General features: G+C 53.6%; 1 protein-coding gene across 1 annotated transcript; it reads left to right on the forward strand.

Annotated features, from left to right (window-relative positions):
• Window positions 1–1,715: 1,715 nt before the first annotated feature.
• MFGE8 (milk fat globule EGF and factor V/VIII domain containing) lies at window positions 1,716–26,204 on the forward strand. Its single transcript, XM_080808937.1, has 10 exons — window positions 1,716–2,227; window positions 13,770–13,910; window positions 16,491–16,616; window positions 16,995–17,126; window positions 18,884–19,065; window positions 19,450–19,605; window positions 20,262–20,406; window positions 23,925–24,109; window positions 25,116–25,271; window positions 25,436–26,204. Exons 1-10 carry the CDS (start codon window positions 2,176–2,178, stop codon window positions 25,571–25,573), a joined length of 1,413 nt encoding a protein of 470 aa, XP_080665063.1. The 5' UTR covers window positions 1,716–2,175; the 3' UTR covers window positions 25,574–26,204.
• Window positions 26,205–27,497: the final 1,293 nt, after the last annotated feature.

Genomic DNA, 27,497 nt, shown 5'->3' on the forward strand with positions numbered 1-27,497 from the left:
AGGAGAACAAAGGGCACAGAAGAATGACTGGGGTAATATTTGTCTATAAAGGCACGAGTGGTCTTTCTTCTTCTCCAGGGCCATAAAGCTCCTCCAGAGAGGGAATCTATGTTAGGGTTACTCTCTCCCGGGAGTAGATCTGCCCCAAAGAAGGACTTTACGGCCATCCTCATTTCTTAGACATTTCTGGTTTTAGCCTCCCATGAGGCGTTTTCCTTCATCTGTTGAATCTCAAATGTCTTCAGCTTAAAATAGTCTTGGGGCACGTGGTGGACTCGTTAATCTCAGGGCTGTGAGTTTGAATCCCGCCTTGGGTGCAGTATTTACTTAAGAAAAATAAATTAAAATTAAAAAAACTCTTGGGGCGCCTGAGTGGCTCAGTGAGTTAAAGCCGCTGCCTTCGGCTCAGGTCATGATCCCAGGGTCCTGGGATGGAGCCCCGCATCGGGCTCTCTGCTCGGCCAGGAGCCTGCTTCCTCCCCTCTCTCTGCCTGCCTCTCCGCCTACTTGTGATCTCTGTCAAATAAATAAAATCTTAAAAAAATAATTTAAAATAAATAAAAAATAAATAAATAAACTCTTTACGGGGCGCCTGGGTGGCTCAGTGGGTTAAGCCTCTGCTTTCAGCTCAGGTCCTGATCTCAGGGTCCTGGGATCGAGCCCCATGTCTGGCTCTCTGCTCAGCGGGTCTGCCTGCCCCTCTGCCTGCTTGTGATCGCTCTCTCTCTCTCTCTGTCAAATAAATAACTAAAATCTTTAAAAAAAATTCTTTACAACTCTGGGGTTCTGAGGGGGTCCTCACACCACAAAACTTGGCATTTACTCAATAAATATTTTTGAATGAATGAATGAACACAGGAAGGCTTAGGTAGGGAGGCTATGGCCTGATCGCCAAGTATGTGGCACAGGGATTAGGGCAGGAAATAAAGTCCAAATTCCCCTTTCTGGTGAAGAGGTTGCCCCATACAGCCAAGCTGTGTTCCCTCCAGGTTCAGTAGCATATCTGAAATTCATCAAAGACTGGGCCGGCTACTGGTCACCCAGTAGCTTTGTGGACCTTCATCGGACATCTGCTGGGACTTAGGAGGCTTTGAGGCCAGAGCCACTGAGCAGTGGGTTTGGAACAAGAAGTCAGAAATTTTAAGTCTGTTACTCAATTCATTGAGAGGGTTGACTTTTTCTTGGGAGAAATGGCAGAAAGAGTGTCTGACAAGCAAGGGGTACTGGCTCAAAAGGGGGGGAAATAGTCAGAGAAGGAAGACAACCAGTTCCCAAACAGGTCAGTGATCTGTGCTTAGACAAGGTTACCAGATCCTTAAAGAGAGGCCCTTCCAGCTGGGGAAGGAGATTGGGGGAGACTGGTGTTGGGTGGCGGGGGTGGGGGGCAGGGATCAGCCAGCGATAAACCCTCCTGGGCCTACAGTTTGCTGATCGGCCCCTCAGTCCTGCCCAGTCTGGGGCTCTGCCTCCAGCTCTCCTCGGGTTTGGTTTTGTTTGAAAGAAAACCACAGGCCCAAAATGGAGTCACTTACGTCAAGGCCTCACACGAGTGAACCAAGCCTAATACCTAACCAACTGCACTTTCAACCCTCCCAGGAATGTAACCTTTAACCAGCCAACACAGAATTTCCGGGTCAGCACGAGGAAATTTACTCATAGGCCCTTTCCGAAGAGGACAACCTTGCCTGAAACAATGCATTCCTTGCTAATAATTTCCCTTTCTCCCTGCCCCTTCTCTGCCTTTAAACCCCTTTCCTTCTCTATAGCATGACAGAGCTGCTTGCTGCTTGCTGGATGGGATGCTGCCCGATTCACGAATCATTTCATAAAGCCCATTAGATTTTCAAATTTACTCGGGTTAATTTTGTTTTTTAACAACTTCCAGGGAAGAACTTGATGTTCTTCTGGAAACGGCCTCGCTCCGGTCTCATTCAGGAGATGGGTTGTCCAGATGTCCAGCTGGCCCACGCAGAAAGGCTCTGAGCAGAGCCCTATAAAAATAGATTTTTCTAAAGCATTTCTTCCGCATCCTTTTGACTCTGCAGACCAAAACCCAACCCAGATGTGGGCACGTTCCCCAGCAGATGAAGACGCCTAAGACCTCTCAGGGCTTGGGAGGCAACTGTTCCTGGTGTCACTGACCTCCTGGAAAGGAGGGAAGGAGACGAGCTTTATATGAAGAAAATAAATGTGCCGGAGTGGCAGTTTGGAGAAGATCACCAGGCAGGTAAGATATGAAGCTGGGGCTTGGATCCAGGTGCCGGGTCTAGAACTTTCTGTATGACCCCCGGCGTGTCTCAGAGGAGCAGACAATCCCGGCGAGGAGACACCTTGGGGTGCTGCTCCGCTGTGAACAGATCTGGACGGTTCTGACTGTGGGAGCTTCAGGGGTTCAGAGGAGGGGAAATTGGTCAGGGTGGAGGGAGTCTCCAGAGAAATTCGTGAGGACAGCAGGCAACGGAAACCCCAGCCGAAGTATGGAAAATCACATAAAGGAACCTCAGAATTCAGCCCACCCCACGGGTTTCAGTGAGAAAACACTTTTACGTTTTTCAACTGAAAGCATATTTATTCGGCAGCGCTGGGCCCTGGCCCTTGGTCTCTGGCTTAGAAACAAAAGGGGGTTGTTTGGTCCCTGGGCCGGGATGTTTGCTCACAGATCATGATGTGTGCTCAGAGCATCTGGTTTGGGAAAGGGGGTGTGCACTTGGAGGATGTGAGTGTGGGGCCGCCCCAGGCTCTGCTCAAGCCCACGTGATGCCTGCATTCACCAATGCTGGAGAGCAGAGGGGGAGGGGCCTGGGCCAGCCAGGCAGGGTGGGGGGGTGGGGGGACGCCCCTCCCTGCCTCCCATGCACTTGGAGGGTGCTGGGCAGTGTTGACAGGTCATCCCAAACCAGCATCCTGGAGGCGGTGTAGACCTCTGAGGTCGCTTGTCCTCACGGTCCATCTCCTGCTCTGTCCTCCTGACTCATGCCCTTTGCGTCAGTCCCTTCCAGCACAGGGAGCCCAGCGCCCCTGAGGGGAGTCTGTCCCCCACTGTGCACCTAGCTGCCATCCCTGGGGAGTACCTCTTTCTCTCTTTTTAAAGATTTTATCTGTTTATTTGAGAGAGAGAGTGAGCAAGAGAGAGCATGAGCAGGCAGAGAGAGAGGGAGAAGCAGGCTCCGCACTGAGCAGGGAGCCTGAGGCGGGGCTCGATCCCAGGACCCTGGGACCAGGACTCGAGCCGAAGGACTCGGATGGACTGAGCCACCCAGGCATCCCTCTCTCTCTCTTTAAAAAATATTTTTATTTGAGTATAGTTGACACCCAACACTATATCAGTTTCAGGGGTACAGTCCACTTCTCGCTATGTTACTCTGTGCTCCCCACAAGTGCAGTCCCCATCTGTCCCCATTTGTCCCCATCATTACAGTATTGTTGACCATATTCCCTATTTGGTCCCTGTGATTCCTGTGACTTGAGCACTCCTTCTCTCGTATATAACCTGCTTGGCCACCAGCTCCCACACCCTGGATCTGGTTCTGCCCAAAGGGGATAGTCAGGTCATTCTTTCCACGAATATTTTAGGGGTGTTTCCTTTCTTATTGCTGCGCATTGTGCCCAGGCCTGGAGACTACATTATTGTGCAGATAAGAAAAGGAAGGCTCGGGAGAGATTAAAGAATGTCTAAGCCCATTCTTGCAGCTGTAACAAAACAGCAGAGACTGGGTAGCTTATGAGCAATGGAAGTTTCCGTGGCACGGTTCCCGAGCCCGGGAAGTCCAAGGTTAAGACACCAGCAGATTCGGTGTCCGGCAAAGGCCTGCTTTCTGGTTCATGGCTGGTGCCTTCTTGCCGAGTCTGTAGTGTGCTGGAAGGGGCAAAGGAACTCTCTGGCTTCTTTTATGGGAGAGCTAATCCCATTTTTGAGGGCTCCACTCTCATGACCCCAGCAGCTCCCAAAGTCCCATCTCCTACCACCATCACCTTGGGCATTAGGTTTCAACATAGGAATCTGAAAGCAAAGAACTTGCCCCAAGATTACCCACTTGGCATAAGGCAGAACCGGGATTCAAACACAGGTGACAAGACCCTGCTAGGGCTCTGGTCTGCCCCTGTGGCCTCCCTGGGTTCTACTCCGCTCCGCCTGCATCAGTCCTGGTATGTGGGCCCTTGTGCTCCTGGCTGATCAGCAAGGCTTGTGCCTTTCTCAAGCCCTGCCCCCCCTTCCAACATTTTTAAAATTTTAGAATAGTTCCATATTTATAGAAAATGTGTAAAGACAGTTCTAGAGTCCCTATGGATCCCTCACCCAGTTTCCGCCATTGTCAACACCTTCCCCCACCAGGGCACATTTGTCACAACTAAGAAGCTAACATTGGCATGTTCTTGTGAACAATCTGCCATATCTTGTTTGGATTTTGCTAGTTTTTCCATTAAAGTCCTTTCGTTCCCGGCCAGCATGCAGAATGCCGCACACACTTGCCATCGTATCTTCTCGTCTCCTCCGGTTGGGGACAATTTCTCACTTGCCTGGATAGTTTTGGGAGTCTCGGTCTAGGGTTTTGTAGAATGTCCTGCAACTTGGGTTTGTCTGCGTTTTTTTTTTTTTTTTCCTAATTTTCTGATGTGTTCTTGGGAGGAAGACTACAGAGGGAAAGCACACTTCTTGTCCTATCATTTGGGACAATGCAATCCATGGGACTTGTCACTGATGCTGTTCATATTGGTCACCTGGGGAAAGGAGAAGGTCCCTGTTTGAATCATTGTTCCACTGAAAAGTTACTCATCTTTCCATCTTCCCGTACTTCAGAAACAAGCCAGTGGGCACAGTCCCTGCTCAAATGAGGGGAGGGTCTGTAAATTCTATCTTCCAGAGAAGGGAATAGCTACGTAGATTATTTGCAGTTCTTCTGTACTCCTTTCTCCATTCACTCATTCATTCATTCATTCATTCATTTGTGCTGTTATGGACTCGTGGATATTTATTTTATACTGTGGGTTATAGTCCATTAGCTCATTATTTACTTTGTTGCTTACCTTTTTCCTGTTTCGGTGACTGGGAACTCTTTTAGCTTTTTTAGCTTTTTTACCTGTTTCACATGCCCTCCTTTTGTTTTTTAAAGCATTTTCTGGATGCCCCAGGTTCATCTTGTGTTCTCCCTGCCCTAGCCCTAGAATTGGTCATTTCTCCAAGGAGCCCCGATGCCTTTCACTGGAAACATGTAATACAGACCAAGTTCTGAGCACTGGGCTGTCGCTGCTTCTAGTCCGCGTCTGCAGACAGAGCTTGGAAATAGGCACACGCGTTCTAACCTGTGTGTACTCACACAGACACACACTTGCGTGGGTATATATACTTGTACCTGGAGTTTTTCCTGCACCTGTCATCTGTATCTAAATGAAGTTAAGCAGGAAGATATACTGACGTCTCTGACAAACCCAGGACTGTGCGCTTGGTTCCAGCCTTCCTCCCTGCTTCCCCCTAACTTCCCTCTCCAGCAGTGAGAATCCCGATGCCTCCCCTCCACCAGCCACTTCCTCGTCTCAGCCCAGGATGCCGGCACAAGCAATTCCAGAACTGTTAACCCATATTCCCACGAGGAACAACTGGGCTGCCTCTGGGGTTCAGCGGTTACATACAGTTCCTTTCGTCTTTAGCCTTACGGTTTCTGGCTGGAACACTGCTTCCCAAAGTTATCGAGGTCAATTCCTCTCCACACCCCTCCTTGCCGCACCCCAGCACCCCTACTGCTTACAGTGAAGTTCTTCATACATTTTGATTCTTTTGTCACAGTCTGGAGTCTTCTAACATTCTGGATGATTTTTTAAAATATTTTATTTATTTATTTGACAGAGAGAGAGAGCGCGCGCGCCCGCCCGCACAAGCAGGGGGAGTGGCAGGCAGAGGGAGAGAGAGAGAGAAGCCCAGCAGGGATTCCGAAAGTGGTCTCCACCCCAGGACCCTGGGATCCTGACCTGAGCCAAAAAGCAGATGCTTAACTGACTGAGCCCCCCAGGCAGCCCTCGGGATGATTTTATTTTTTTCATGTGCATATGTTAAAGCTCAGTCTCCGGGCTGTCAAGTTCTACGCATTTGGCAGTATTTAGGATTCTGTATGCAGCACTCCAGGATCCTGCAGGATAATTCCATCACCTGAAACCCCCCCAGGCCTCCCCTCTGCAGTTGCCCACTTCCCCTCCCCCAGCCCATCAACCACTCACCTGGGGTTTTTTGCCCCTACAGTTTTGCTTTTCACAGAATGTCACGTGAATATAATCACACGACATGTAGCTGGGGTATGTGTATGTGTGTGGTTGTTGTTTTGTTTTTTTTTAAGATTTTATTTATTATTTGACAGAGCACAAGGGGGAGCAGCAAGCAGAGGGAAAGCAGAAGCAGGGTCCACTGAGCCGGGGAGCCCAATGCGGGGCTGGATCCCAGGATCCTGAGATCATGATCTGAGCCGAAAGTAGACTGAGCCACCCAGGCGCTCATCATGTAGCTATTTGGATCTGTGTTCACTCACCTAACAAAATGCATTTAAGATTTATTCGTGTCGTGTGAGTCAGTAGCTCAGTCCTTTAATCACCGAACAGTACCCCATCGTACGGGGGTCCACAGTTCATCCGTTCACCTACCGAAAGACAGCGTGGTTGCTTCTGGTTTTTGATGACGAGCAAAGCTGTGGTAAACATTGGTTTTCAGCAAATAGGTTTTTGTGTTGCCCTAAGTTTTAATTCGCTGAGGTACATTACCTGGGAGTGCGATCGCTTCAGGGTACTATGGCAAGTTTGTGTTTAACTTTATAAGAAACTGCCAACCTGTCTTCCAAAGGGGTCGCATCGCTGTGTGTTCCTCAGGAGCGATGAAGGAGTGTTCCCGGCGCTCTGCATGGCCGCTAGCATTTGGGGGGGGGCGGTCAGGGTTTCTGGATTGTGTCCATTCCAGTAGGTAGGCAGTGGTATTTAATAGTTGTTTGCGTTTTTCTTCCTTAAGGGAAAATTACGTTGAGCTTGTCTTCATAGGCTTACTTGCCATCATAGGTCTTTTTTTTTTTTCCTGTTTAGATCTTTCGTCCATTTTAAAAATTGGGTTGTATGTTTTCTTATTTTTGAGTTTTAAGATTTCTTTATTTATTGTGGATACGTGTTCTTTTTTTTTTTATTAAGTTGGCAACCTCACATTTCTTTTTCTTTTTTTTTTTTTTAAGATTTTATTTATTTATTTGACAGAGAGAGAAAGATCACAAGTAGGCAGAGAGGCAGGTGGGGGGGGGCGGAGCAGAACCTGCTGAGCAGAGAGCCGGATGCAGGGCTCAATCCCAGAACCCTGAGATCATGACCTGAGCCAAAGGCAGAGGCTTAACCCATTGAGCCACCCAGGTACCCTGCGTGTTCTTTATTAGATAAGTGACTTGCAAATGTTTTCCGTCAGTTTGTGGCTTGTCTGTTAATTTTTTTTTTTTTTTAAGATTTTATTTATTTATTTGACAGACAGAGATCACAAGTAGGCAGAGAGGCAGACAGAGAGAGAGGAGGAAGCAGGCTCCCTGCCGAGCAGAGAGCCCGATGTGGGGCTCGATCCCAGGACCCTGGAATCATGACCTGAGCTGAAGGCAGAGGCTTCTGCCCACTGAGCCATCCAGGCGCCCCTGTTAATTTTCTTACTGGACTCTTTCACAGAACAACTGGTCTTCTTTTGATAAAGCCCAGTGTATATCGATGGTTCCCTCATGGATCCTGCTTTGGGTATCATACGTATGTAAAACTCGTCCCCAAACCAAAGATCATGCAGATTTGCTTCTGTTCTCTTCCAGAAGTTTTAGAGTTGTGTTTTACAGTTAGGTCCTTGATCCATTTGGGCTTAAATTTTGTACAAGGTCTGAGTTTTGGCTTTGACTTCATTCTGCGGGGTGCGGACAGCCAGCGGCTTCTTTCACAGGGCTCCTTGCACGGCTCCTTTGTCAAAACTCAGCGGACTCTGTTGGTGTCGGTCAGTTTCTCAGCTCTCGGTTCTGTCCCTTTCTCAGAGCTTTCGCCTCCTCAGATCCGTGGAAGGCCGGCTTCTCGCCCTTCAGGGTCTCAGTGGGGATGTCACCTTTTCAGACAAGGCTTTGCTAGTCACCTGCCTAAACTGGTCTCCCTTCTCCCCTCGGTGTTTTGTCACACAGTCCTGTCCTGTCATCTCTGGAGCCCTTGCTAGCACCTGAAATAACTTCTCTTCCTCTTTTTTTTTTTTTTAAGTTGAGGTGTACTCGGGCCGCTTAGCTGGCTCAGGCAGGAGAGTGTGTGACTCCTGATCGTTGAGTTTGCACCCCACGTTGGGTGTACAGATTACTTAAATAAACTTTTCAAAAAATATATTTTACTTATTCATTTGACACAGAGAGATCACAAGTAGGCAGAGAGGCAGGCAGAGAGAGAGAGAGAGAGGGAGAGAGGAGGAAGCAGGCTCCCTGCCGAGCAGAGAGCCTGATGCGGGGCTCGATCCCAGGACCCCGAGATCATGACCCGAGCTGAAGGCAGAGGCTTAACCCACTGAGCCCCTAAATAAATAAACCCAGGCGCCCCTAAATAAATAAACTTAAAAGCATTAATTGAGGTCTACTTGACACGAAACATATCATGATCTTCTTTTCTTACCTATATAAGGCCTGGAATGGTGCTTGGCTCAGGGTTGGTGGAATAAAATAATAAAAATAAATTTCTTATTTACTTATTTAGTAAACTCTATCCCCCAACATAGGGCTTAAACTCATGACCCCAAGATCCAGAGTCACATGCTGCACTGTGCCAGTCCGGTGTCCCCGTCTCTCACTCTTTTAAAATTAATTGATTTTTTTAAATTGTGGTAAAAAAAATGCAAATATAATTCGCCACCTAAATCATCGTAAATATACAGTTCAGCAGGGCGTATTATGTTTGTGCCATGGTGGAGCAGCATCTCCAAAACTTTTCACCTTGCAGAACTGAAACGTGCCCCCCTTAAAGAGAAGCTCCCCTTATCCTTCCTCCGGCGCCTGGCAACCAGCATTCCACGTTTTCTTCCTAATAGCACTAGATTTTTTTTTTTTTTCAAGATTTTAAGTATCTGTCCATCCAACGTGGGGCTCGAACTTGCAACCCCAAGATCAAGAGTCACATGCTCTTCGGACAGAGCCAGCCAGGTGCCCCTCCATGAATTTGACTAATTTAGGGACCTCATAGAAGCGGCACCATGGGATTACATGTTTTTTGTCTGTCTGTGATCTGTTCTCTTTCGAGTATTGTTTCTGTGCAGACACATGTCTGTGTGAGGCACTTTTTACCTAGGTGTGCTGTGGGTGAGTGCGGACGGGAGCTGTGGACAGGCGTTCTGCTTGGCCAAGGCGCATCCTTTCACCTGCAAACTTACTCATCCTTTTCACTTGTTAACACTACACTGGGCTGTGTCTTAGCACGTTTGTTTAGCTCTTCACCTCTGGGCGTTTTGGACCATTAGTCAGTTTTTCAGAACCATAAACAGTGGTACCATGTGCATCTTTGTACATTGGCTTTTTATTTGGGTAATACAGGGTCAAGTTCCGTAGGTCTCGCTACAGTCGGACTGTGATCCAGACATTGAATCAACTTGTAGTTCTACCAATTAGGTGTAAATGTTTATTTCCCTCCCCCCAGCCCAATCGGCTTTGAGTTTTGTCAATGTAATGGAACTTCTGTTACGTTTCTCTGATTGTGTAGGGGTAGGACTAACTGAAGAGTAAAAGTGCACCTGGTTTCCTATCATATGCATGAACAAAATCTAAAGCTCTTAAGCAGACTCCCTGTTTCAGATGATCCTGGAATGACACTTGTTAGAAATCCAACCACATCGGGGCGCCTGGGTGGCTCAGTGGGTTAAAGCCTCTGCCTTCAGCTCGGGTCATGATCCCAGGGTCCTGGGATCGAGCCCCGCATCGGGCTCTCTGCTCGGCAGGGAGCCTGCTTCCTCCTCTCTCTCTGCCTGCCTCTCTGCCTACTTGTGATTTCCGTCTGTCAAATAAATAAATAAAATCTTAAAAAAAAAAAAAGAAATCCAACCAAATCTTCTAACACTGGGATGCTCTAATGCTGGGTAAGAAAAGTATTCAGACCAAGGAGCTACTAACCCACTGAACTCTACAAGGGTCAGATCATACAAGAAAATCCCCTCCTTCTCTATCCTGCCTTCACCTGTTAAAATCCCTCCCCTCCTTGTCCCTTGTGGTCCCAAGGCCTAGGTCTTTTGTCTTTGCTCTCAGTGAGTTTAGCCACTGGTTCTCTTATTAGTTTCACATTGGCCTCATCTGGGGAGCTTTAAAAAATACTCATTCCTAGGCTCTACAGGGATTGAGATTTTTTAAAAAAGATTTTATTTATTTATTTGACAGATGGAGATCACAAGTAGGCAGAGAGGCAGGCAGAGAGAGAGAGAGAGAGGAGGAAGCAGGCTCCCTGCCGAGCAGAGAGCCCGATGCGGGGCTCGATCCCAGGACCCTGGGATCATGACCCGAGCTGAAGGCAGAGGCTTTAACCCACTGAGCTACCCAGGCGCCCTGGAGATTGAGATTTATTTGCTTTGGAATGCATCCTGGTCACCTGTATTTTTACAAAAATCTTCCCAAGTGACACTAATGTGCAGCGAGGGTTTCCAGCCAATGCTCACCAGTCAGTGCTCACTAAATGCTTATTGCGTGACTTACTGATTTGAGACAGGTTTCCAAAGAGTCGTATTCCTTTTTTATCAAGATATAATTCACACAACGGTAAATCCATCCTTTTGAAATGTGAAGTTCGGTGGTTTGGAACATGCTCACAAAGTTAGGGAACCATCATCACTATTAAATTTCAGGACGTCTTCATCACCTCCCAGAAAAAATCCCACACCTATGAACCATGGCTTCTCATTCTGCCCTCACCCCAGCCCCGGGCAGCCACTCATCAACTTACTGTCTTTATAGACTTGCCTATTCTGGACATTTCATATACACAGAATCATGGCCTTGTGTATCTGGCTCGTTTCACTTAGCATCGTGTTTTCCAAGGTTCAGTCATTTTGCAGCAAGTATTAAATCTTCATTTATTTTTACGGCTGATTAATCGTCCACTGGATGGATAGACTACTTGGCTTACCCACCCATCAGCTGACGGACATTTGGGCGGTTTCCGCTTGCCGCCTACTAAAGCTGTTATGATCATTCACGTGTAAGCTTTTGTATGAACATATGCTTTTAATTTTCTTGGGTATATATTTAGGAGTAGAATTGCTCGGTCATAGGATAACTCTCTGCTTAATCTTTTGAGGAGCTACCAACTTGGTTTTCAGTGTCCGCACCATTTTACAATCCCATCAGTAATGTGTGAACGTTCCGCTTATCTCTACATCCTCACTAACATTGTTATGAGGTTTTCTTGAATATCGTCATCCTAGTGGGTGTGTGAAGCGGTATCTCATGTGGTTTTGATTTTGATTTCCATTTTCCTGATGACTAATAACGTTAAGCATCTTTTCATGCGCTTATTGGCTGTTTGTATATCTTCTCTGGAGAAAGATCTACCCAGATTCTTCGCCCATTTTAAAATTGGGGTATCCTTTGTCGTTATGAGTTGTTAATATCCCAATAATCTGGATATGAGACCCTTATCAGACTTGTGATCTGCAAATAGTGCCTCTCATTTTGTGGGTTGTCTTCTTGCCTTTTTATTTATTTATTTATTTATTTATTTATTTATTTATTTATTTGAAAGAGAGATCACAAGCAGGCAGAGAGGCAGGGGGAAGCAGGCTCCCTGCTGAGCAGAGAGCCCGATGCAGGGCTTGATCCCAGGACCCTGAGATCATGACCTGAGCCCAAGACAGAGGCTTTAACCCACTGAGCCACCCAGGCGCCCTGCTTCTTGCCTTTTTGATAGTGTCCTTGGAAGTAGAAAAATTTTAAGTTTTGATACAGTTCAACTAATCTACTCTTTCTTTTGGTTGTTTTGTATTTGGCGCTCTTATATTTAGGTCTTTGATCTATTTTGAGTTAATTTTTATGTAAAGTGTGATCTAGAAGTCCACCTTTATTCTTTTGTGGTTATCTGGTTGTTCTGGCATAATTTGTTGAAAAAAACTGCTCTTTCCCCACTGAATTGTCTTGGCACTTTTGTTGAAAATCAACTGACTGTGGATGTTTCCATCTACTTTTGGATTCTTAATTCTATTCCATGGATCCTTATGTCTGTCCTTATGCCAGGACGACATACATGGTCTTGCTTAATGAGGCTCTGTAGTACGTCTTGAAATTGGAAAATAAAAGTCCAACTTTTTTTCTTTCCTATAAGATTGCTTTGGAGATTCTGGGTTCCATCCATTTCCATATTAATTCTAGGGTCAGCTTGTTAACTTCTGAAAAAGGACAGCTGAAATTTTGATAGGGATTGTGTTGAATTTATATCAGTTTGGGGATTATTGCCATCTTAATAAGGTAAGTCTTCCAATCCAGGAACAAGGATGACTTTTTATTTTATTTTTATTTTTTTATTTTTTTTGAAAGATTTTATTTATTTATTTGACAGAGAGAGATCACAGTAGACAGAGAGGCAGGCAGAGAGAGAGGGAGAGAGGGAAGCAGGCTCCCCGCTGAGCAGAGAGCCCAATGCGGGACTCGATGCCAGGACCCTGAGACCACGACCCCAGCCGAAGGCAGCGGCTTAACCCACTGAGCCACCCAGGCGCCCCCAAGGATGACTTTTCATTTATTTAGGTCTTTAATTTCTTTCAATGGTGTTTTGTGGTGTTCAGTGTACAGGTCTTGCACTTTAAATTTATTCCCAAGTATTTTATTCTTACTGATGCTATTATCTATTGTAAATGAAATTATTCTTTTTTTTTTTTTTTTGCTTTAAAGATTTTATTTGAGAGAGAAAGATGGGATCTAAAAAAGAATCATTTAGATAAAAGTCAGTGTGACCGGCAAGTCTCTTCCCGCCCTGGCCCCCTGGTTTCCTTCCCCTTATGCCACCACTGCGCTCATTTCCTGGGAGAGTGTCTGTAGCCGCTCTCCCGCCTGGGGGCAGAGGTGAAGGGCTGCTCCGGAGACCCAGTGCCGGCTAATCCTAAAATATTTTCTATCTGATCCTTTATAGAAGAAGTTTGCTGATTCCCTTTTTAGTCTTTTAACCCTTCCAAGGATGCTGCTATGATACGCTAGGACATCTTTATATACATGTCATTTTACATAGTGAGTTCGGACGGAAGGAATGCTGTGAGTGCAATGGCTAGGGCTTACGGTCTCGGTCTCGGTGTGGGTCGCTTCCGTGGCTATTACCAAGGGGCTCTCCGGAGAAGCCGAGCCAATTTAGACTCCCACCGACAACGCGTGCTTGGGCCTGCTCCCCTCAGCCTCGCACTAACAGTGCGCTAATCACTCGACACTTGCCAATCTGATTAAGTGAAACCTGGCGCTCACTGTACTTTTAATTTGCATTTTTCTCATTAGGGATAAGGGCAAAGCATCTTAAGTCTAAAATTAAAAAAAAAAAAAAAAAACCCACGAAACACCAAACAGCTGCTCCGGAGCCCTTCGCGATCCAGAGGACTCACGACTTGGGGCCCGGTCCCCCGCTCCCCGCGGGACGCCGGGCGTGGCCGCGGCGGGAGGCGGGAGGCTGGGGCGCGGACCCCTCGGTGCCCCCCTTCCCCGGTTGGCGGCGGAGCCCCGCCCCGGGTCCGCCTCCCGAGGGCCTGGGCGGAGCAGGCGGGCAGGGGGCGGCGCCGAGCTGCCTGATTTATTCCCGTCCAGGAGCCGCAGCGAGAGCCCCGCGGTGTGCACGGCCGAAGCGCCCGCTCCTGCGCCCGCGTCCCCACGGCATGCCGGGCCCCCGCCTGCTGGCCGCGCTCTGCGGCGCGCTCCTCTGCGCCTCGGGACTCTTCGCCGCCTCCGGTGAGTCGATCGCGCCGCCCCCCGGCCCTCGCCCCTCCTCTCCGCGCCGCTCGGAAGTTCGCCGCGGCGCCCTCCCTCCACCACCCCTGTTTACAAACTTGGGCAAAGAGCCGGGCCCGTGCGGAGGGGCGGCTGCTCCGGCTGCGCCCCGGCCGGACGCGGGGATGCGCTCGGCCGTTCTGGGCAGTGATAGAGGCTTGAGAGTGGGGCGGGGACTGGGGACACCGGGTGACAGCCCGACGGCCCCCAGGGATGGGGCTTACACATAACAAAGGAATCTGCTGTGCCGGGCCTCTCTTTTCCCATCTGTAAAATGAGGCCATTGAACTGCGCCCCACTCTGGCGCGTCTTCCCCCTGAAGTTTCTAGGGCTCTTGTCTTGCTAAGTCTTGTCCGGCTCACTTTCCCTGGCTGCTCCGTCGCCAGGCGGCGGCTCGTGTGTTCATTGGAGTTTTGCATCTCCGTTTGTAGGTGTCTGGTGGGATGAGCGAGGGCGGGGAAGGCGCAGGGAGGGGATTGGACTCTGGGTGGGGCCCGGGAGGGGGGCCAGAGCCAGGGGAGGGACTTGGAGAGGGCTGCCTCCCGGGCCGGTGGCTTCCGACTCCCTCCCGCGGCCTTGGCGTGCGGCTCTATCTTCCTCGCTCCTCCTCCTCCCCCGTCTAGGAGGCCTCCCGCGCGCAGCTGGGCCTTCGGCGGGCTGGTCCTGCGGATGCCCCATTTCACCGTGGGGCCCGCACCCGCACCGCTGGTCGCCTCCAGGGCTTGGAAGAGGTGCCCACGGTCGGCGCGCTTCGGGCACCCCCTCCCTCATTACCTTAAAGAAAACGGGGTTGAGGGGTGGGGTGGGGTGGGGTGGGGGTGGGGTCAAAGCGGAGCCCTGGCGCTCCTTCCTGCCTTCCTGCCACAGTCCGACCGACCCCCTGGCCTGGAGCCAGAACCTCACGCGCCCTCCAAGCTCGGCCACACTTGGGTACTTGGAGCTGGTGGCTGTCCAGCGACCCCGAGACCTAGCTGGGTCTTTGAAGTCCCTTTCTGCTCCTCTCTGTCCCCACCACCTGAGCCCTGGCTAAATGTTCCCGGGGAAGTCACCCAAAAGGCAGGACTCTGAAACCTCCAAGGTGGTTTCGTGGAGGGTGATGGGGCTTTTCCCGGAAAGGGGAAGTACCATGGGTGCTGTGGGCAGGTGAGTCCGCCTAAGACCTGGGCTGTGGGGGGCAGGGGCCACCTTTCACTTTCCTTTTTTACCCAGTGGACCGCTTTGCCCTGGAGCAGCATGGGGAGGGGGTGCGGTTGGCTGGGGAGAAGAGGAGTTGAATTTGGCTGGGACAAGAGCCCAGGACTCTGGCCATTCCCAAGGCTCTGTCTGTGGCAGTGCCCTGGCCTGCCAGGTCAGGGGAGGGGATTAACCTGCTATTTAAAGCCAATGACTAATAGCTCATTGGGAGCCGCCTTAAGCTCCCAGGCACAGCCGAGGTGGCAGTCTGAGGGCTCCAGTGCTCATTAACGGTGTTCCCTGTTCCCTCTGTTCCCTTCTCAGGAGCTGGTCCCAGCTCTCTGGAGCTTTGAGATTTCAGGAGCCCCACCCCCACCCCCACCCTGGGATGGCATGATTCTAGGGGGAGGAAAAGCGATTTCTCATGTCCTACCCTACGTGGCGGGTAGGCCCCTCTGGGATGCGAGGGTCAGCTAGGAGAGCCCCCACCCGCCTGGCCGGCCTGGTAGGCTGCACAGGTAGCTCCCATCTGTCCCCCAGGCCCTGGGGCCAGAAGCCCTCCAGTCCTCTCCAGCCCTCCTCCTCCCTCTGCTGTGTTTCTCAAATCTGCCTTCCCTCTCACCTTTTCACCTGAATTCCTCTCTCATCAGGAGACCTGTGGCGGCCACTCACCCCAGCCACTCCTGTCACATTTCCACCCTGGGGCCAGAGAGAGCTTGGTGTGGCCCCAGGACACCTCCCTGCCCCAGGGGAGCCCATCCACAGCTCTGCAGATGGCCTTTTCTCCATATGCACCTTCCCGGAATGGGAAATGGCTTCCTCACTCCCACCTCCCTCTTGGGAAGTCCCCTCCCCCCTTTTTTTTTCCCTTTTCCCTCAGTGGACAACGGTGGGCTGCTGAAGGAAGGTTAAGGGCTCCCAGTCTGCGGGACGGGAAGTCTGAGCTTGTTATTCCTAAGGTCCCTGCAGGTCTGGCCCCTACCGACCCTTTCTGCTCTGTCATCCTTCTCCACAGCGTGCTGTGGTCCTGTGCTCCTGTCCTTCTTTAGAACATTCTTCCCGCCCCGTTCGGGCACACTCCACTCCATCTCCGAGACCCGGGGCACCTGTCCCCTCTGCGACATTTTCACCTCTGGCACAAGCCCACCTCCGGTGGCCCCTTCACGCAGGCTTCTGTCAGAGCTGGCGATGCCTCTTCACCACCCGGTGACTGTCCCCCTCTTTCCAGTGGCTTCTTGAGGCCTGGACCACACTTGGTTCCCCTGTTTCAGCGACCCAGCATGTGCATGGCAGGGCCCCCCCCCCCCCGCCCCCAGTATTTACAATGAATGACTTGCTATTCTTGAGTCGGAGCTGGTGACTTTGCAGGTGACTTCTGTGACTCTAGCCAGTGCCTGAATGGTGGGACCTGCATATTGGGCCAGGACAACACCCCCTTCTACTGCCTCTGCCCCGAAGGCTTCACGGGCCTGATCTGCAATGAGACAGAGAAAGGTACATGTGCCCCCCACCCTGCTTCGCCCCCAGATCCCAGCTGCAGCCCCTGCTGCCGGCCCTGCTTTGTCCCCTAGTGGGTAGAGGTCCCCAGCACCTTTCCTGTGCTCAGCCAGCATTTCCTTGGAAACTCCCCGTGCCACTTGGAAAGCTGGGTGCTTCCCTCCCTGGGACTGATTCGCCTACACCTGACCCTTCTTGGCTCCAGGCTGGCCCAGCTTCCCATCAGGCAGAGGAGAGAGGGAGGGGATGGCAGGGGGAGGCGAGCAGGGGGCTGAGTCTGTGCAGCGGGTCCTTTTGGGGCATCTGCTGCTACCTTTCTCCATCCCTGGCTCCTTCCTGATCCCCTGCCTGCCTTACCTGCCTCTCCATCCCTAGGTCCTTGTTTTCCAAACCCCTGCCGCAATGAAGCCGAATGCCGGGTGGTTGACGACTCGCACAGAGGGGACGTCTTCACTCAGTATGTCTGCATGTGTCATCATGGCTATACGGGTGTCCACTGTGAGACCAGTGAGTATCTGGGGGAGGCTGCTCTGATGGGGGAGGCCCAGAGCAGCCCAGGCCACATGCTGGCCTCATTCCCTGCCTTAAGGCCTCCTCTGGTAGATCAAGGGGAGGATAGAGCCTCAGTTCGCGCTTCTGTTGTCCTGGACTAATTTCTGCTTGGCCTTTTGTCCTCAGGCTGCAGGCCAGGCCTGATGTCGCTGCAGGGTACTGAAGGGTGGTGGTGGCCCCAGAGGTCCTGGGAGTGCTGCTGCCTGGGTCACCATCAACCAGACCCACAGTGTTAGGATTAAGTCCTGAGAGTTTTCTCCCAAGAGGGGGAAACAAATACATTCTTAATCCTAGGGCCCAGGAGGTCAGCAAGTAAGTTTGGGGGCCTTGGAGTCTGATGGTTCCCAGCCCAAGTTTGACCGCGGCCTCATCACAGAGCTTAGGGAGGAGGGAGAGGCCTGGGCAGGCTGGGCCATCCCCTAACGGTCAGGCGGTCAGAGGCCCGGCGTGTGCAGAGGGGCTGACCGGCCCGGCCTGCCCAGTTATCCACTCAGCCACAGAATGGCCCTGGGTGTGTGCCCAGCCTCCAGTGCTGGCGGTGGCTGTCCACGCTGTCCTCCCTCCTGGCTCAGCTGGAGTCCCTCCCCCCAAGCTGGGACTTGTCCTTGCCTGCTGCAGGCAGGCGCGGGCGGCTGAGTCCGCATCTTCAGGGCGTCTGGGTTCTTCCGGCCGGTGGGTCTGCCGCCGAGCATCTTGGGCCGGGGCAGGCGGTTCCCCTTCCCGCCGATGTGGGGCTGCTCTCTGAGGCCGATCTGAGATGGGGGGTGTGTGGACCAACCAGGTGGGTGCTGGGGCCTGGGGGAGAGCACCTCCAAGGAGGTGGCAGGGAGGGCCTGTCCTTTGGGCTCGGGGCTGAGGCCAGTGTCTTTTGGAGACACTGGGTGGAGGAATGTGTGCATGTCTGTGTGTATGTGGGTGTCTGTGGTTGGGGGGTCCCTAAGGCAGACAGCCCTGGGTGGGGCCAGGTGTGCCCACTAATTACTGTGCGGGGAGCCAAGGTCTGTACCTGAGTTGGAATTACCCACCCAGCCCTCAGCTCTGCGGCCTGGGGTCTGCCACAGGTTGGATGTGGCAGCTCCTGGGCCAGAAGGCAGGAGGCAGCCACAAAGGTGGGGGAGCCCCCGGAGGGACCACTGCAGCCCCTCCAGAGGGAGAAGGAGAAGCAGACCCTCAGAGCAGGGAATCTGACTGGTGTGGGGCTTGATCCCAGGACTGTGAGCTCATGACCTGAGCTAAAGGCAGACACTTAACTGACTGAGCCCCTGAGGTGCCCCAGGGTTTGCCTATTCCTTCATGTCTAGTACAAGTACTGTTCGCTGCCAACTGGGGTGTCCCTTTTCCCAAAGCTGTTCTGGGGAAGCCAGGGGTGGGGCTGGACATGGTGGTCCTCCTGGTGGGCTGGGGACACTGAAGAAGAGCGGGTCCCACTGGAATTCCCTCCCACCAATCTGGTCCCTGGCTGCCAGTCCCAGTGATGGCATGGGTGCCGGCCTGGCCTGGCACCTTCGGGCAGCCCTGGGTCCCAACTCCCCATGTCTCTCTCCCCACCTCTTCCTTACCATGCACCTTTTCTTGGACCCTGAGAGTCCTTTCCTGATCTCTGCCTTGGGTCTCAGCAGAGGCCACACTGTGATTTTCCAGTCCTCTGGGGCCCGTGTGCTTGGGTGGCCACCTGACTGCCACCTTCCCCCTCTCCCCCTCCCCCCATGCAGTCTGCACCATGCCGCTGGGCATGGAGACGGGCGCCATTGCCGACTCACAGATCTCTGCCTCCTCTGTACACTTGGGCTTCATGGGTTTACAGCGCTGGGCCCCAGAGCTGGCCCGCCTGCACCGCACAGGCATCGTCAATGCCTGGACAGCCAGCAACTATGACAAGAACCCCTGGATCCAGGTATGGAAAGAATGGCTCAGGGGGGGCGGGGAGGGGGGCAGTGGAGGGTTGGGAGAGAGTCTGCCTGCATTTGATGAGTCACAACCAAGGTCCAGGTAGCAAGGTTGTGGGTTCCCACAGGTGAAGTATCTGTCAGTGCAGGGCAGTGTTGTGGGGGACTGGTGTGGGGGGTCGGATGGGGAGCAGACCCCAGGCTGTGGAGGGGCTGTTTGCCCTGGATGCAGCCTTTGGGGTTCCTGTACTTCTGTGTGCATTCTTGAGCACTGGGCCCAAAGCTCTGATGGGCCCCGATGGGAAAGCCCCTCCTTGTTTCTGGGCAGGGGGAGTGGAGAAGATCTAAAGAACCCAGGAGATAAGGGTACTGTTCTCCCTCCCGGGGTCCAGGTGAACCTGATGCGGAAGATGCGGGTGATGGGCGTGGTGACACAGGGCGCCAGCCGTGCAGGCAGTGCCGAGTACCTGAAGACCTTCAAGGTGGCCTACAGCACCAATGGACACAAGTTCCAATTTATCCAGGGTGCGGAGGGGACAGGAGACAAGGTGAGGGCTCTAAAGAAGGGCTGTGGTCCTCATCCCCTGGGGCCCTAGAGCTATTTGAGAGCTCCCAGTGGAGGGAGGGTATGCTGGACCATTAGCCATGTGGTGGGTCATCAGTTGCCTCTTGGTTCCCAGAAATCGGGAAACCTACATTATGCCTATGTTCTGTAGTTACAGGTGATAGCTCCTACTTTATAGATGAGGATAATGGACTCAGAAAGGTTCAGTGACCTGTTGAGGGTGGCTGTAGTGGTGGAGGTGGGAGGCATTCTGAGGCTTCAGGGCTACCATGTACAGCTGTGCAGGTTGTACACTGCTTAAGGATGTCATAACCATTCACAGTGTAGACATCATGAGTTTGTGTACTTCTGCCTATGGGGAAATTAGTATAATAAAGTGTCTCGGGAGAGGAGTGCCTTTTCCTAATTTGCAGAGGCACCCTATAGGTGATAGGTAGGCATGTGTGCAAGATAGGGGTCATGCCCATCCCCCATGACGACCAAGAAAGGTGTGAAGAGGGGTGGCCAGAGGAAGAACTGACCCCCTGCTGGCTCTGCTAAACCCCATCTCTGCCTCCCAGGCCTGACGAGGGAGGTGAGGTGACCCCAGGAAGGTAGACTGCCCACGCTGACCCATGCTCCAATCTGTTTTCCTCCTAGATATTTGTGGGCAACATGGACAACAGTGGCCTGAAAGTCAACCTGTTTGACTTCCCTCTGGAGGTGCAGTATGTGAGGCTGGTCCCCATCATCTGTCACCGGGGCTGCACCCTCCGCTTTGAGCTCCTTGGCTGTGAGGTGAATGGTGAGTACGGGGGAGCTGGGGCATTGCTAAGAAATGGGCTTCCCTGCCCACTTCCTTCTCAACCAGGTGGAGCTGGGTAGGATGGCAGCAAGGCCAGGGGACCTGGGCTCCCACAGCAGGTGCACACCGGAGGGACCACCTGGCCCTCGGGGCGCTTGCCTCCGTGTTTGCGGTCTGCCAACCCTTGGCATTTGGGGTGGTGGGAGGAAAAAAAAGACACTCCCTCCAGTTGTCAAAGTATTTTCCGTTATTCTGATTGGTTCCTTGAGCTTCTAGAACATGTAGTATGAGTTCTGTTTTACAGACATCAGCTTCCTGAGGTCAGGGAGTTTGTTTTCTTCACGGCTCTAGTCCCAGTGCCTAGAACGGTGTCTGGATTATAGATGTTCAATAAACATTTAATGAATGAGTGAATGAATACGGAGAGGGAGGCCCCGATAAATTATTTGTCAAGTGCACACAAACTGGTTGGTATTAAAACTTGGTCTAGATCCCTGGGCTTTGGACACCCACCCATTTAGTGCTCCCCCCGCCCCTCCCTCCCCCAATAACTCATCATTCAAGAGAAAGGTGGGGACTTCGAGAGTCCTAGGCCTAGAGCTGGTGCTTTCTGCTGCTCTTTCCAGAGAGAGTCCCATGTGGAGGAATCGGGGGAGACACCAGAAGGAGATTAGGTTCTGATGAGCCAGGAAAAGTCGTCAGGGACCCTCAGGCTGCAGGGGCTAGGGCCGGCCACTTTGTGTCAGCCCTGGGCTCTCTGGGCGCTGGGTTATTTCCCTCTCTTTGCGGTGACAGCGCCACCTGCTGGCCGCTGGCGGAACTTCAGGGCTCGCTAGGCGGAGCTGCAGAAAACCCACCCTTTTAAAGTATGAATTTAAGTCATTGCATTCCTTCTCCCAGGGTCATTGCTTTTTTGAGCCTTATTGTTTAAGTGGGGGGGTTAAAGACTGCCTTTTGCTAAAGGGAAATTTAGGCTGTTGATACAGGACAGGTGTGGGGGCTCTGCAGCCTTTGGCTGTATTAAAGTTGCCTGCATGGTTCACGGTCCTGTCCCAGCTGGCTCCCTCCTAGGCCAAGAGAGGGCAAGCCTGGCACGCTGTGGAAGCTGTCCTGCCTGCTTCCTCGAGATCTGGATCTTCTCCTTTCCCTCGTTGGCATTCCAGGGGGCTGGTGAGAGTGTTGGTGTATGTGTGTATGGACACATGTGTGTGCGCATGTGTGGCACTGAGATCTGGGCATGAGGACGCCCCTGTTGGGATGGCTTTTGAGTGGAGGCTTGGATGACAGAGCAAGCCACAATGAAGAACTTGGAGAGAGCATTCCAGGCAGATGAGGATCTGGCAAGTGCAAAGGCCCTGGGGTATGTTGAAGGATCGAAGGCAGGCCAGCGGGGCTCGAGCCTACACAGCGAGGGGCAGCTCGCTGGTCCGTGAGGCTGGAGAGGTGGATGGAGCCTGGCGAGCTGGGCTGAATGGATCATTTTAAGGATTCAGATCTTTGTCCTCAGAACAAGGGGCAGCCATGTGGGGGTGGGGGAGTGCTAACAGGAAATGATTGGAATGTGTCTAGAAGGAATCCCTTAGGCTGTGTGGGGAGAATGGGGGCAGAGGCCCGTCATGGGGGAGGGGAGCGGGAAAGTAAGGTGGCTTGGATCAGGGTGGTAGACTTGCGGGCTTGGGTTACAGCCCTCAACTCAGCGTGAGCTCCAGGGACCCAGCAGTATGAGCATCACCCAGGAGCTTGTAGAAACGTGGGCTCCAGCCTCATCCTGGACCCACGGAGAGAGAATCTTCATTTTTTCCCTTTTTTAAATTTACTTGACAGAGAGATCACAAGTAGGCAGAGAGGCAGGCAGAGAGAGACCGAAGCAGGCTCCCCGCTGAGCGGAGAGCCTGATGCGGGGCTCGATCCCAGGACCCTGACTGAGACATGACCTGAGCCAAAGGCAGAGGCCCAACCCACTGAGCCACCCAGGTGCCCCCAGAATCTTCATTTTAACAATATCCTTGGTTGATCTAAGACAAACACCCCTCTGTGGGGTCCTTCCCAGGGTCACATAGCGAGGGATGGAGGGGAGAGTCCTGGCCTTTGGCGCAGTGCCCCTTCCCGTGGCATTTTCCCTGGAAGGCTGATTTCGTCAGGAGGCCCAGGGTTTGGGGGGCACAACTGCGGGGAAGCCGGGGATCTGCCGAAGGGTCCCCCTTGAGCCTAGGATATCAACATGGCCTCCTCTGCAAAGCTGCTCCCGGCCTCAGCCTGCCTGGGAACCACCTGCCTCCCGGCCCAGCAGCCTCTCTCTCTGGGAGGAGCGTGGGGATGACCTGGTGTGCCACCATCACAAGGAGGCATCCAGCAGACAAGAGCGCAGCTGGAGGCAGAGGTCTTTAGTGGCAAGAGTGCAAGTGTCTGGGGAGACGGTGACGTGAGGCACCGTATACTCCAGCCTGCTCCCAGCTCGAGGCATGGCTCTCCGCGCCCGCTTTCCCCACCCCCGGGTGCCCCCAGTAGAGCAGAGTGAGGATTCTGCCTGGCGTGAGACATACCCATCATGCTCTTGGGAGCTTGGTCTCCTGCCGCCCCTCCCTAACTGTCCCAGCCACCTGCCGGTGGGTGTGGCTATGCAGAAAAGCCGGGCACGTTGCTGAGCGGGGCAGGCCTGCGCGAAGCCCGGGCCAGCTTCCCCGGCCCGAGTGGCAGCACCGGGAGGAATCAGTGTTGAGCGTGAAGGCCCCCTGGGCGACTCGGAGGGGCTGCTGGGCAAGGAGACGGGATCCGCCCTGAGCCCCGGGGATCCTGACTGCTCTCATTTCCACCTGCTGGAGGGCAGCCATGTGGTCCCTTCATCCCCGGGTTACCAGCAGGCAGGCTTTCATGGCGCTGGGAGGGGGTGTGGATGGTGGCGATGATGTCACAGCCTGGTGTGGTGAGTAAGAGTGTGTCTGTGTGTACGTGTGTGAGAGAGATAGACTTAGGCACAATGCTTACTATCTCGGCCTGTTTCTGTACCTATAGAATGGGGTTACTGATACAGCTTTCAGGTTCCTGGTGGTGATCGAAACCACAGAAGTGAGCACTGGATCAATGGGTTACTTGTTGCTGATGTCCTTGACCAAGATCACAGGCCTCAGCCTTGATATAGATAGTAGCTGGACCATAGGAGTGAGAGAGAAGTCCTGTGGGGGCCTAAGTTCTGCCCAAATGAGGTGATCAGGGCAGGCTTCTTGGAGGAGGCGTCTAATGAGTCCGGCCTTGAAGGCGTGGCGGAGGTGGTGGCAGAGCCTGCCTTTGTGCAGAGGGGACAGGCGGTGGGGGATCTGGGAAGGGCACATCAAGGTGGCCCAGGTGAGGGGTCGGTGGGGTGGGCAGAGAGAAAGCACCACCGTTGGCCCAGGTGAGGGGTCGGTGGGGTGGGCAGAGAGAAAGCACCACCGTTGGCCCTCCCCCAGTCCGCCTTGTGCTATGGCTTCTGGGAGGCTGCCGTGGGTCGTGATCTCGGTGACAAACCCCTTTGCTGGCAGGATGTGCGGAGCCCCTGGGCATGAAGGACAACAGCATCCCCGACAAGCAGATCACGGCCTCCAGCATCTACAGGACCTGGGGCCTGAATGCCTTCAGCTGGTACCCCTTCTATGCACGGCTGGACAAGCAGGGCAAGTTCAATGCCTGGACTGCTCAGACCAATGATGCCTCCGAGTGGCTGCAGGTGTGTCGGGCTGCAGGGCTGCAAGGCATGGGTTGGGTTGGGACCCACAGGGTGACTGATCTTTGACCTCTGTCCAGCCCAGGCTTCTGCTCCCCAAGAGGGAGTGTCTGAAAAGCCTTATTTTTAATTCAGCTTTGTTATTTCCCTCCTCCTTTGTGCTGCACCTTCTCCGGATTCGGCAACGGAGAGAGGGTGTGTGTGTGTGTGTGTGTGTGGCGCGCAGTAGAGCCATCTCCACCCGCGGTCACAGAGGGGCCAGGCTGAGCCCGTGGACAGTAGGACAGGACAGAGGAGGGACACCTGACCCAGGCAGGTGCCCCACAGGACTTCCCTGCCTGATACTCGGTGTCTGAGAATACCCCATGGGACAGCCCTTGGATTTCATGAAATTGGGAACCAGGAGAGTCCCAGAAAACGGGGCTGTCTGCGGATGTCCTCTGTGAGGGAACCATCCTGAGGGTTTGCTGGGTGAGGATTTGACTTGCAGCAAGTCAGGTGTGCCAGCCGGGTCTAGGGACAGCCTGGGGCCTCTCCAGGGGCAGGTGGCAGGCTCCCCGGATGCTCAGGGACTGGGAGCAGGGCATCTGTCTCTCGGTCCCCAGTTGCCCTTAGCCTGTAGAGCTGGGTTCTGTGAGGAGTTGCCTGCGTGTGGACTCCTTTGAGATTCGTGCCAGGCTGCAGACCGCCATGCGGGACACCTCGGGAACCACGCCAGTGGCTCTCCTGTCCTTGTTCTCTTTGGACCGGGGGACGGGTGGGGACTGGCTGCGGGTTGGCCAAGGTCCGGGCTCTAAACTCTAGCTTTGCTGCAGTGAGGTGTCTAACAGAGTGTGGCAAAGTAGGTGACAGGCTTTATGTCCCTCGTATAAAGGAGAAGGTTGTGCCAAATACAGTAGCTTCGCCCAAACTGGAAGCCCTGCCCGCCCTGCCTCCCCAGCCTGTTTTTTGCTACCTTCTTAGAGAGAATGGTCAACACAAACGCAACGTGGTTGATTTTTCCCTGTAGATTGACCTGGGCTCCCAGAGGCAAGTGGCCGGCATCGTTACCCAGGGGGCCCGAGACTTCGGCCACATCCAGTATGTGGCAGCCTACAAGGTGGCCTACAGTAACGACAGCATGAACTGGGTCGAGTACAAGGACCAGGGGGCTGTCGACAGCAAGGTCAGTGTCTGGCCAACCCACATCCTGCCACCCTGCAGGGGTGCGGTTCGAGTCTGGCCAGGAGCTCTGAGGGGAGGGGTGGGGTGGGGTGGGGTGGGGTGGGGCTGGCCCGGCCCTGGGGCCCTCCTGACGCTGCCTCCTTACCCCCCGCCCCCCGCCTCCAGATCTTCCCTGGCAACTTGGACAATAATTCCCACAAGAAGAACATGTTCGAGATGCCCTTCCTGGCTCGCTTTGTGCGCATCCTGCCCGTCGCCTGGCACAACCGTATCACCATGCGTGTGGAGCTGCTGGGCTGTTAGTGCTCAGCCTGGCCGGAGTGACCACAAGGGCCTTGGGGCAGCCGCCCCGTTCCTGGTCCTCCTGGCCTTCTGGTGGCCTGCTGCCTCCTCCACCCCACCTCCTGATTATCCGCCACCCGGGGTGGGGGTGGGGTTCAGTCACCCCTCCTTTCCACCCCCCCACCCCAGCCCCCCCTTCTCCCTGCCCCTGCTGCTGTCCCGTTCTCTTAGGCCCTGTGGGAGTGAAGTAGGTCTGGGATGGAGCCGGAAGGGCAGAGTAGGGGGTGGGGGCTGCATCTCCCTGGATCCCTGGTTCTAGTCTCTTGTGTTTTCCCGACACTCGCTCCCGCCCCCCAAGTGCCCACTGCCCCCGGAGGAGGCCCTGAGGCGCCAGGCTAGAGATAACGGTCTCCTGTCCCTCAGCACGATGCTGCCACTCCTGCCGCTGCCACCAAGCCCCCTGACACATCCCCCTTATCTCCCTGGAGACCTCTTGACCCTTGGCCTAAAAAGAGACAGAAGGGGATGGGGTGGGTGGGCTTCCGGAGAGAGAGGGGTGGAGGTGGGTGGCCGGTGGGGGGCACCCTCTGTGCTGGTTCTTTACCCCAGAGTACACAGGCAGCTTCAAAAATATATTTATGTCACCCCCTGGAACTCTTGCTGTGGTTCGTCATTGCTCCGTCAGCATGGGCTTTGGGCTGGTGCTCCCACCCTCCCCCCTTCGTCCTCCCAGAGGCCGGCATGCTGGTGTCACCTACCAGCTTAACAGCTGGAGAAGGGAGGAGACTCCTCCGGACTCGTCCCCTCTGTTCTCCAGCCCCCTGACCCATGCAGCCCCGGGGCCCATAGCTGCTGCCCAGAGAGGGCCGGTGGCACAGAGGCTGTCTCCATGAATGCCTTTGTTCTCCTCCACCACCACAACCCCACTGCTGAGGCTGTTGATTTTTGGCATTTTCTCTGCATCCGGAGTGGTGGGCTGCAGAAATGACTAGAAACCCCATGAACCTGGGCTGCTTTCAGAGCTGGGGGAGGCCCCGGGGTGGGATGCAAGGAAGCAACCGGGGCTCTGGCTGGTCACGAGGCCTCCTGGCAGAGCACACAGGTTCCTGGGAGGCTGCTGGCAGGGCGGCAGGGCTGTGGAAAGCTCCAGGGGTACCCTCTGCCCTTCCCTCCTGCCCCCCATGCTGAAAACATCAGGAAGTAGCCAGCGAGGGGCAGTGCAGGCCAGCGCCCTGGTGATCTGGGAAGGAGACCGGCAGGTAGAGGAGGGATGGACTAATGGAAAGGGGTATAGGAAACCACCCTTGTATCCCAGGCCGTGGGACACAAGGTGAATTTTCTGGAACAAACTTCGGGAGCCATGCTGTGATACACATAGGCGCCTCCTGGCAGCAGATCTGGGCCGTGTGGCTGCCAAAGAGAGGGTGTGGCTTTGCTGGAACTTGGTGAGGAAAATTAGTCTGGAAGTGGCTCCTTCCTGAGAGCGGCCCTTGCCAGGGATTCTCAGCCGGGCAGGGACAGAATAAAAGGCCCAGGCTGTGGTCTCCAAGCGAACTGGGCATTGGGGCTCCCTACCTCTGGGGACTCTTTCGGCCCACTCCTTCCTGTTTCAGAGAGCTCTTCTGGGGGGCTGCATGGATTGTGTCTGGAGTCAGTCTTCTGGGGGGGTGCTGGTTATTGGCCTCGGGACTCCTTTTGGGAGCATTTCCTAGCCACAAGCCTGTTCCGGCCTCCCCTGGGGACTAACACAGCGGGAGAAGCTGCTTTCCTCCACACCTGTGCTCTGGGATGGTTCCACTGTCCCCCACCTCCAGGAATGAACTGCACCGGGGGTCTTGCTAGAACTCCAGGAGTCCCACTTACATAAGGGGAAACAGCTTCACGGCTATCTGTCCACAAGCATTCAAGGCACTGAATGTTTGCTGCAGGCCCATCTCGTGGGCCG

This window comes from Martes martes (genome assembly GCF_963455335.1).
Source record: "Martes martes genome assembly, chromosome: 7".
Taxonomy (NCBI): Eukaryota; Metazoa; Chordata; class Mammalia; order Carnivora; family Mustelidae; genus Martes; species Martes martes.